Source organism: Euphorbia lathyris, chromosome 2 (genome assembly GCF_963576675.1).
Source record: "Euphorbia lathyris chromosome 2, ddEupLath1.1, whole genome shotgun sequence".
NCBI lineage: Eukaryota > Viridiplantae > Streptophyta > Magnoliopsida > Malpighiales > Euphorbiaceae > Euphorbia > Euphorbia lathyris.
In genome coordinates, this window is record NC_088911.1 from 10978889 (window position 1) to 10990887 (window position 11999).

General features: G+C 28.6%; 1 protein-coding gene across 1 annotated transcript; it reads left to right on the plus strand.

Annotated features, from left to right (window-relative positions):
• The first annotated feature begins 7252 nt into the window (after positions 1-7252).
• On the plus strand, positions 7253-10996 carry LOC136220259 (cell number regulator 6). The gene is made up of 6 exons (XM_066008064.1): positions 7253-7431; positions 7514-7621; positions 7789-7903; positions 9276-9541; positions 10313-10536; positions 10664-10996. Exons 2-6 carry the CDS (start codon positions 7514-7516, stop codon positions 10671-10673), a joined length of 723 nt encoding a protein of 240 aa, XP_065864136.1. The 5' UTR covers positions 7253-7431; the 3' UTR covers positions 10674-10996.
• The last annotated feature ends 1003 nt before the right edge of the window (positions 10997-11999 follow it).

The window sequence follows — 11999 nt, forward strand, 5'->3', positions numbered from 1 at the left end:
TCTTATGTATGCATGGCTTCCTCCTATAGATGAACTTTTTGCTTCAACAGATAAAAAAAAAAAAAAAGGATAATGGTTAATTTTTCCCTAGTCGGAAACTTAATTTTGTCCTCAATATACGAAACGGCTTAATTTTGTCCTCATGGTAGCTCAATTTTTATTATTTCCCAAGGAATTTCGTTCGTTGTTAATGTCAGTGCTTGCAGACATTAATATTCAACTAGACCCCAAATGATCAACTGTTAGATCTATGCTTATTAGAATTGTGGAGATTCAAAACATTCTAAGGTTTAGATTTAATAATGCGTAGGTAAAATTGACTTGGAGTTTTTATTTATTTATTATATATATATATATATATATATTGTGATTTGCATATTACATATCCTAGTTGAGTCAGTGGTAATACATTTTGCATTCTCAAACTGCATACAAAATGTCCTTCAAGTGGTATTAGCTTTCATTAGTTAGGGTCTTGGGTTCAATCTCAAGGACAAAAATATACATTTTTTTCCATGCCATCATATGTTCGAAAAATCTGTATAAAATGGCACAAACATCTCATGTGTGCATGTGGTGAAGCCTACCAATTAATGGTAGGTAGTTTTTGATTTGAAATTTAGGGGGTTTGATAAAATTGAAAATTGAGTGTTAGATTTTTTTTTTTTTTTTTATATTAGCTTTTAAGTATCCAAATCCCTTCATCAGATTTTTTTTTTTTTTTTATATTAGCTTTTAAGTATCCAAATCCCTTCATCATATGTTTTTTAATAGTTTTAGGATTAAGCTTATAATTTTAGGGAGTTCAATGAATGTGAAAATTAAAAATTAAGGGCTTTATCATGAAAAGAAAGTTCGTGAGCTACATGAAGAATAATAAAAGTAAACCTGAATTCAAGAAACTCAATTTATTATAGATTAGCAAATTAAGACACTTTTATATAATGTTAATTAGTATAATCAGGGCCGTTCCTTCCTGACCTTTTAGAGGCCTGGGGTGAGATGATAATTTGGGTCCCCATATGTACGTTCTACTTTTTTTTTTTTTTAATTTGTAGGCCAGATGATTTTTTTTATTATTACAAAGATAAAGTACAAATTTAGTCATATGGTTATTAGGAGAGAACAATCATCATTCAGGCATAAAATAGTGCAATTTTAAACCTAACGTTTATCAATTGGTACAGTTTCGAACTTAATTGACAAAAATGAGGTTTTTTTATATGTAATTTCTTGTTCTATCCTCGCTCCAACCTCCACTGTTCTAGTCACTAAATATGGTTTGAATTTGCACATTTCATGTTAATGAAAAGAACTCATTTTTAATCAACTAGACTTGAAATTGCACCAACTCGTAAAGGTTATTTAAAATTGTAATATTTTCTACGTAAAAGCTAAATTGGTAGTGCAGTAGTAGTGAGTATACTAACTAGAATTATTTATGTACTAAAATAACAAGTATCTATGTCATGTTGAAAGAAGTAAATAAATATTGACAGAAAGCATAATTAAGCCAGGTACTTTACCTGTTTTAAGGATCAAACTGCTGATCGATCATTTTTTTTACATTGAATCCTTTATCATTGATTTTGTTATGGATTTGGTCATTATTTAACTTTTTCGTCGAGTTTAGTAGATGAGAAGATTGATTTGGCGATTCTAAAGTTAAATAAGGGCCTAATCCATAATAGAATCAATGATCAAGAATTCAATATGGAAAAATAAATGATTAGGGGCTTAATTCTTAAAACAGCCAAAGTTCAGAGTTTAATTATGCTTTTTGCTGTAAATATATTATTTTTCATATTGAATATATTCAATATATTGATAAATAAATTTAAGAAAATAAATTGAAATGAGATAATATTTTTTTTAGAAAAGATTAAATGGTTATTTTTTTATTGGATACATAAATAAATTGATAATTTTGATTTAACAAAACAAAAAAAATGATAGTGATAAAATGGAGTGGAAAGGGAAAAAATATTTGATAATAATAAAAAGGGTAAATAATTATAAAGTCCTTATGTTTTTGCTTAACATACTAGTAGGTCCATCCTATTATTATAGGGTCCTTAAGTTTTATTTTAATCAACTCTTTAGTCCTTCCATGTGTTTTTGTAGATGAAAGTCCAAATTGCCCCTAGTTATTTACATAAAAAACTTATTTTTTAATTTCAAATTTAATCGAATAGTTTTAATAAAGTTTATGAAGTATATATATACCGAAATTTATGTAATTTTGTATATACTAATCATTAAAAATGTATTTTTATTCTCTTAAATTTTTATTTTTTTAATATAATGTCGTTAAACTAGCATTAAATATTAATAAATTTTTCAAAAAAATCATTTTTTTTTCATTTATAAAATTTATTAGAGATAAATAAAGATTACTTTTACAATTTATATAGTTTTGCTCTTATTCTGATAATTTTTGAAATATTTTTCATTCATTTTTTAGTCAATAAAATTTAGGCTACTAAATTAAATTTGTATAATTATATAAAATTTAATAAATTAATTATTCAATATTGTAGAGATTATGCAGGAAAAAAAATATTGTAGAGACTATGTAGGAAAAAATGAGAAAAAAACATAAAATAGGAAAAAATAGATGTTTTATTATTAAAATATAGAGTAAAGGGTAATTTTGGTATTTTGAAATTTATTTGGTATAGTTTGACCATTGACTCAAACATAAGGACTAAGGAGTTGATGAAATTAAAAACTGAGGGACTATATAATTATTTCTAAAAACAGAGGAACTAACTAGTTTATTAAGTAAAAACTCAGGGACTTTATAATTATTTACCCTAATAAAAATGAGGAGAAGGTTCAAACCTCCAACCACAAGCTTAATTAAAGATGGAAGCCTCTTACTTATAGCAACTGAACCAATTACTTTCTATGTTGCATATGCATTTCGGTTTTATATAGGGAAAATTACACAGAAATTCATCTTCTAAAAACTATTTACAACTATGTCAAATCATAATTTTGGATTATATCAAACTAGTAAAATCAGTACTTTTAATATATTTTAAGGATTAGAATTTATAAATTAGTAGCCTAAAATATATTTTATAGGGTTTATGATTTATGAATTGGAGTCTAGAATTTTTAAATTATGGTATAAAATCATAATATATAGAGAATAATGACATATTAAGAATTAAGTTTGGTGATATGACTTAGTTGTAATTTTGTACTTAATTATGATATTCATGTATTTGACCCTTTTATATATCTACAATATAAAATATTTTTTTGGACCCCTTAATATTATGGGCCCTGGGCGGGCGCCCCTCGTTTCATAGCCCAGGACCGGCCCTGAGTATAATCAATGTTATTGATACATTAATTTTTTATTCGTTTTTATGTTAGTTTGAAAGTGTACATTCAAATGATTTAAATGATATTATTTAAAGGTAAAATTATAAAATCATTTTCATGGATTTTTTATTTTTCATTCAATTACTTGAATCCTTGGATATATATATTCAAACTTTAAAAAAACTGAAAAAATGAAATATTTACAATGTTTTAAAATAATAAAATGATTAAATAAACAATGTCGAAAAACATGATTAAACTTTTGAACTATTGATTTTTAATTTTACATATATTGAATCATTTATTAACGACTTAATTAACAAGCTGTTAATGAGGAGCTCAGTGTGTGCGTATGTGAAAATTAAAGATAAGAGATTTAATTCTTAAGAAAGCATTAATGTTTGGTGGTTTAATCTTAAAAAAATAAATGATTAGAGATTCAATTTTTAAAATCTTAAAATCTTAAAAGTTCAAAGATTTAATTATAGATTTAACCTTTTAAATGTTTTTTATAATAACTTTTTTTTTGTTATTCACTTTCGCAGATGGTTTGCACATCTATGTGTGAGACTGCTGGCCACAGAAATTATTTCCATTCCCTTTATAATAACCCTTTTAAGTATGGAATACTATAAATTATTAAATAATAGAGTTGTTTATTATATAGTAAAAATTAAACATTGATAAAAGCATGAAGGTCTAAATAAAAGTTAATTTATGATTATTTTTTTTTGTGAAAAATAATGGATAAATAGTTTATTAGTATTTAAATTTTTATTTAATAGATTGTTTTATTTTTATATTTTAATAATATATTATTTAGTTCTTAGTTTTTATTTTATTCAACATGTTAATACTTTATAGAGAATAAACTGTTTAGTAAATAACATGACATGTTTGACATGATTAATTTGTTACCATGCTTCTTTGTTAACTAAATGAGTTATAAAATCCACCCACTCATTTCTATTACAAATTAATTAATAAATTAGAATTAGGAAAAATTGAAGAAATATATGTATTATATATACATATTAGAGTAAAATGATTTATAAATGTATAATTATCTACATTTTTATTTTAGATTAAATGCTTTATACTGGTCGGGACCATTAACTCGTCAAAAATTATACAAGTTAACCTGTGGCATTATATATTTATTTGCGGAAGGAACTGAACCTATTAAACTTCAACCATAATTCGTCTAATTTAGAGGTTACACAATTTATATTGTTGTATCATTAGGTTTGGCTTGGCCTAGACACGTTTATGTGCGTGTGCTAAGAGTGAGTGAGTTATGTATATGTGTCAAATCTCGAGCAAACACTGGAAAGATACCTAACAATGATTATCCTGTTATATTAAGTAATAAAATCCGGTAAAGATCAGGTATCAAATCCACGGAAGTTATTTTAAAGCAAATATTGTTCTACTAGGCTTTCTTACTGTTGAGGCGAACGATAAAACGAATTTTTGATTCTAAATTACTTCTACTCCTACTCCTATTTTTAGCATGTCTTTCTCCTACTCTTTTATAATATTTAGTTTATATGTTAAACGCGGTACCTAGGGATGCCCGTAAATTATATGAATGAGATTAAAATTATCTACCCATTAAGGTTATTGAACGAAACATGTAATTTAAAATATAAAAGAGTAAAAGTACGGAAATGACATTACTCCCTCAACTAGACATGACCTAGGCCCCGTGTTGCTTGAAATGGGTTTGGACAAGAAAAATTAATCTTAGACTCAAGCTCGATAAAACCCGTCTATTTTTTAGACGGCTCCGGCCTATTAATATTAATTAGTAAATTATATACTAAATTTTTTTTTTAAGTATAAATTTTATTTTTTATAATTAAAAATTAGGCTATATATCCCTACCCTCCTGAAGTTGCACAAAAATTGAAACCGATCCTCGACATTCAAAACGTCACAAATAACCCCTCGAATAACACGTGGCAGCACGTGATTGGTGATGGAGGTTAGTTGCAACTTTTTGAAGTTCCAATCATGCGTTGTCACGTGGCATTTGAGGGGTTATTTGTTCCCAATAAGCAACTTGAGAGGGTTATTTATTCCAAATAAAAAACTTGAGGGGCTTCGTTGTAACATTGAAGTTCAAGGGATTAGTTGCAATTTTTAGAGAACTTCGGAGGCTAAGGATGTATTATGCCTAAAAAGTGTGTATATTTTTTTAAATCAACTGAGTTTGAGAGAGATTTGATTTTTAAATTCGAGCCTAATCTAATCTGAACCCGTTTAAATTTACAACAGGTTAGCTAAGTTTAGGCTGAATATTTTTAGATAAAATCTTGTTAGGCCCGGCCCAAACCCGGACTATGGTCTAGTCTATTCTCAAATTGCTTAACCATTGCCATCCTAAACACAAATTGAAGGGTTATTGTATTATTGTGAAATCAATGGAGTAAGTAGTCAATAAAGTTGTAGCTTTTCTTACATAATGGTGTAAAGACTGTATTACATTTAGGATAAAGCTTCAACTTCGCTTTGAACATGGTTTTGCAGGTTCAATTAAATTAAGTTTGGATTCAATTTTTAAGATAAAATCAACCCCAAAATAATAGTGGTCAGTATATAATTGAATTAAATAAAATAAATGTAAAGTTGATTCACATTATTAATTTAATCCAAATCGAAATTTTAGAGATTAATTCAGTTCTAAAGTTGCGAATAGTCATATTTTTATTATTGGTAAAATAATATAATAGGAACTAAAAGGTAATGGAATTTATAAACAGACTTTTGAAAATTTAATCGTCAAAAAAATCTTGTTTTCTTCATCTAAGTTTTGTGATTGTCTTCCGATTTTTAATCGGAAGATAATCCTATTTTGTTTTGTTTTTTTTATTGAATAATTTTTTTGATTGATTTACCATGGTAGATTTAATATTTTCTTTTTTATTTATAGTTTTTCGTTCTTTCTCTCTATATGAATGGTTATGGTATATGTCTCTCTAGAGCCGAGTCTCTCTATATGAGTTACTCATTGAAAGATTATAAACTCATTCATGAAAAAAAACTATGAAGTCGATTACGAATGAAAGTGTGTTTCTCATCGTTGTACCAAAAACAGTTTCAAATATGGTATATTGTTGCTCTATCACAATCTATAATATTGCAGATGTAGATTGAAGCTTCTCTCACGTATTTCTGAATTGTAATTTTTTAATTACTTATATTAAAATTAACTATTTGCTTTTATAAATAAAACAATTTTTTTTTCTAAAAAAATTTGATTGTATTTATATCGATTTTTCAAACATCAATAGTTTCAGAACTAAATGAATACTTTATCAATTTTAAAAAGTGTTTGATAAATGTCCATATATTATTTGGAATTATTTTAATCTCAAAGGATTAAATTGATATTTTAATTTAATTTTGGACTAAATTGATTCTAAAATTAATCTTTATACGTTATATTTATATTAGGGATAAGGTATCAAAATAAATCTATGGTTTTTGGAAAAGTATCTATTTAGCCTCCACATACGAAATAACATCAATATGAGCTTAACGTTTAAAAGAAGATATTGATTTAGGTCTATATAATGGAACGTGATACGTTATTCATATTACTCTGTTAAGTTCTATCAATTGTACGTAGAAAGAGAAATCAGAACTTAATGTAGTAATATAAATAACGTGTCATGTTCGGTTATCAAGATCTAAATTAATATTTTTTAAATGTTAAATCTATATTGATGCTATTTTTGTACGTGAAGTAAAATGGATATTTATCACTTTATATTATCCAATTGGTTAAGGAAATACAGAAAACGACGACGTAGGAGGTCCATCCTCAATCGGTCAACTCAAATCACGAATCGTCATGAGTAGAAAAGAAATTGGCGGTTTCCAAAATAAGATTAAGAAAAAATGGAAACAATTATAATTGTGTTTGGTTCAGTTCAAAACGCGGTTGTGAAATAACAAAAGAATTCAAAAGGCAGCAATCAGTCTGAGATTGAGATCTATATCTCTGTAATTCGATCGCATTTTTCTCCAAACTCTTCATTGCATTGATCTGATCCATTTTTCTCTCATTCCTTTCCATCTCTTTTCAAGGTTCACTCTGTTTTCATACTCTCTGATTCTATGCATTTTATCAGTCATTATTGTTTTTTGATCCGGTGATGCTTTTGCTCAGATGGCGGACGGAATTGCGCAATCTAGATACGTGAAACTGAATAAGGATCATGGTCCTCTGGAAGATATTACTCCCGGCGAACTCAATCAGCCTGTTATAGTTCCTCAGGCAAATTTTCTGTTTGGCTGTTTGTTTCATTCATTTCTGTTTTTATGAATCTGAAACATTTGCTGATTGAAATGCGCTATAGTGTCTCATTTGTTTTTGTTCTGGATTTATCAGATTATTATGTTTTCGATTTTGTTACAGTTCTCTACTCTCTCTTTTTTCAACAGTTAATTATTCACAGATGTGAAGAATGTGGACAACCCTTGCCTGAGAGCTATGAGCCTCCTGCCGATGAAGATTGGACAACCGGGATATGTGCCTGTTTTCAAGATTGCCAGAGTTGTAAGAATTCATATATTTTGCTCTTTATAATTTTTGGCATTGTTGTTTCTCGAATAAAAACGTAGAGCTTGTTAGAAAATATTTCATCAGAAGGGCTGTTTTCGATCTTTTGGTTAAAACAATTTTTTATTGCTTACTTTTGCTGTAATTGGAGAGAAGTTTTACAGTGCAGTGAAAGTACGGGACATACACTTCCGGCAATGGAACCGCTGTAATTGCTGATGAAATCTGCAAATGGCAGAGCTCCTCACTAATTACGACCGTCCTACCTTCGTGATTAGTGAATATGGTTGTGGATCGTAATTATTTTCGTACGCAGTAAAAAAAAATAGTTTAAATTTTCAATAATTATAGTGGAGTGAGCTGTAATTGGAACTAATTTAACCACATGGTTAAAAGTAGCTGCTACCTGTGAAATATTTTCCCATTTAGGTGTCCTTTGCTTGTTTGACATTGTTGCAATTTCTTGAACAACATCCTTGCTCTTAATGAAGTTAGACATGCTTGCTAGTATAGCTAAATCTCCGATTTCATTAACATGGATGTTCTATTTCAAAACTTGTTAGCTTTTTATATTTTACATTTTTTTGTTGTTGTTGATGTTTGCTCCCTTAATGAGAACATACCAGTGCATAACAGGCTATGATATTCGGACAAATCGTAAGTGTTTTTATTTATCTATTTGTAATTTGTAATGGTTGTCAAATTTTCCAACTGAGGAAAATATCTTGGTCGAAGCTGCTAAATGCAGATATATATCTTAGATTGTGGGTTAGAGTTTAATTTTGGAGAAAGTAATTAGATTACTGGGCCAGTGAAGGAAAGATTAACAATTTAATGGGAACTGATCAGAAATCTGGCTGTGGTGTATGACTTTGGCTACTCCAAATGCCATGTCTAACTTGCAGAAGTTTGCTAGTGATCAATTTAATCTAAAATTAAGTTTGGATATTAAGTTGACTATTTAATTTGCATTTGAAATTAAATGAGTGTAAAATGGCATGTGTCATGTGATGTGGAAAAGTAACACTAATTAATAATTATATAAAAACTGAATCTGAAACCACACAATTGAATCTGGCTATGGTGATGGTAGGTAAACTCTGTTGCATGCTCCTTATTGATGGTGTTCCTAATTTTTTTATTCATAAATACATATTTCAAAACAGATTATCGTGTTATCATAATCGTTTCTTTTAATCTATATATTTGACATCATTATATATGATCTAAATGACTATTATTGTGTCAAATGAATCTGCGGTAAGCGGGTTACATCAGTAAATCTTGTTCTTGTGTGAGACTGTATTTAATCTTTAGGGAATACTGTTATCTTATAGACAATTATGATTACATGGTTTGGCTGTTGTAGGTCGCACTGGATTCTTTTGCCCATGTGTGTTGTTTGGACATAATGTTGAAACAATGAGAGATGATGTTCCTTGGACCAATGCGTGCGTTTGCCATGCCATGTGTGTTGAAGGTGGAATGGCACTTGCAGCCGCTACTGCATTTTTCCATGGTATTGATCCCAAGACTTCTTTCCTCATCTGTGAGGGCCTGCTTTTTGCTTGGTGGATGTGTGGTATATACACTGGCTTGTTTCGCCAATCGTTGCAGAAAAAATATCATCTCAAGGTAATGTTAAAATCACAACTTACTTTTATTTCATATATATATATATATATATATATATATATAACATATCAAGTCCATGAACTTGACCTTAAAACTGATTAATTCTTAGAACTTGAGAGAGGTCTCCTTTAGCACCAAGAACTTACGAATATTATTAACCCTTAAGTACTAAGTGACACGTAATAAAAGAGGATTTGAATAAGTTGAGAGGATGTGAATAAGTTGAGATGTATATCACTTTAAATAAATTTAGGATGTCAATAGTTCATTTTAAACAAGTTTAAAAAATCAATAGATCACATTACACAAGTTTAAGTTGTGAAGATGTTACTTTAAGTAAGTTGAGAGTTAATAAGACATCTATAAAATTCAAGAGATCAATCGGTTTTTTGATCAAGTTTAGAAGCTCTCTGATATATTCAACATGACAAATTCTACTATGGATCGGGACCTGTTGAATTATGGAGGGCTTAATTACACAAACTTATTTAATTTAATTGAAACATAAATTTTACAATAACTTTTTATCATTCATACCACTTATTTAATTCTTCACAACATTTGATTCTCACTCAGTTCTTTGCTCACTCACTTTTGAGCTTTTATTTTTTTGATGCATTCAACACAAACCTAAACCCCTATTTATACTAGTTTGGAAGTGTTTTGAATGCCACGAATTTGTACAAAATACAACAACAAACTTGTGTCTTCTCTAACTTATTCCGTTCTTGTAATGGTCAGTTTATGCTAACTGCCTTGGCTATTCTGCAGAACTCACCATGTGACCCATGCTTGGTGCACTGTTGCATGCACTGGTGTGCCTTGTGTCAGGAGCACAGAGAGATGAAGAACCATTTATCTGAGAATGCTGATATGCTTATGACCATAGTTAACCCTCCACCAGCTCAGCAGATGAACTCTACCGACAACAACGATAAAGCTATAGTTCTATCATCTAGAAATGATGGGCATACCAACTTAGAGATGCAGCCTGTGTAAGCTTCAACTGTTCTACATTTAAAGATGACTTAATAGATCAGTAACTCTTGTATTTGGCTAAATAATTGGATAGTTCTTTAAATTTTGGAGTTATCTCATTAACTTCTTTCATTTGCTTATTAGGTCATTTTAAGCAAGTTTTAGAGATTAATAGATCATTTAAACACGGAAATATCTCCAAAATTTAGAGGGTGAATCAAATTGTTTGACTAAGTACAGAGACCCTACAGATCTATATGGATGAACTTCGGTTACTTGATAGAAGTTCTTTGGCAGTTTTAGCATCACCATGGCAAGGCTTTGCAATTAGTTTATAGTGATCAGATTTTTCTATTTTTCTCCTGTTGACATAATCAACAACTATTTTTTGCCTAGAAAGTTGTACTAACTTGTAAACTTGTACGAAACGTTTCAAGTTATATTTTCCTAATTTATAAAAATTGGAAATTCATTTTATAGGATATATTATGTTTCTATAATGGATTATTGCTAATCATATAAAGTTTTGTTTATCTGTCCTAACTTTTTTCAAACTTTAAAAGCAGTTTTTCATCTACACTTTATAGTTTTTTTTTTGAAAGAGTAGCTATCACAACTTATTTTTTTTACAAATATAGTCATAACTTTGTATCATACATTTACCAAACAAGTTATTAATTTTTTTGCTACAACATTGTAATACCAAACTGACCCTAAGTAAATTTCAAATATTTTTGGATCATTTTCTATAAGCTTTCTAACCGAGATTATAAATATCAAAATTATCTATGGCAATTGATTTGAAGCTGCTGATGGACTTATTAGTCCTTGTTGAAGCTTTTTTCTCGTAAAATATAGATTTGGGATGATTAAAGGTACGCAAAATTATTAGTAAGTAGATTGAAGACTCGTTATCGAGTAAATTACACCAATGACATCTGAACTTTACCCTAGTTTACACTTTGATACCTATATTATATTTTGTCTCAAAAATAAACCTGAAGTAACGATGACCGGACAATTTAGTATATTTTACCGGTCAGTGGCTAGTCAATACGAGTTTGACGAGTAAATTACACTGATGGTATCTGAACTTTATCTAATTCATATTTTGGTATCTAGATTTCATTTTCTCCAAAAATACACATCAAGTAAAGATGACCCAATATTTTAGTAAATTTGACCGATTAGTGATCAGTCAATGCGAGTTTGACCATTTTAAATTAAAAATTGAGACCAATCACACACTCAATGAACATAAAATTATAATAGTCATTTAATATATATATATATATATATATATATATATATATATATATATATATATATTAAATGACTATTATAATTTTATGTTCATTGAGTGTATGGTGAATCCCAATGTTTAGTTTAAAATGGTCAAACTCACGTTATCCGGCCACTAACTAAAATTTTCAGTCACCTTTACTTGAGTTATGTTTTTAGGATAAAATAAAATTCAGGT

Bases quoted from the DNA above. Each gene is read 5' to 3' on its own strand.
- LOC136220259 (XM_066008064.1), top strand. From the start codon at position 7,514: ATGGCGGACGGAATTGCGCAATCTAGATACGTGAAACTGAATAAGGAT. The intron at 7,622-7,788 runs GCAAATTTTCTG...TTTTTTCAACAG, and splicing joins AGCCTGTTATAGTTCCTCAG to TTAATTATTCACAGATGTGA. The intron at 7,904-9,275 runs GTAAGAATTCAT...TGGCTGTTGTAG, and splicing joins TTTTCAAGATTGCCAGAGTT to GTCGCACTGGATTCTTTTGC.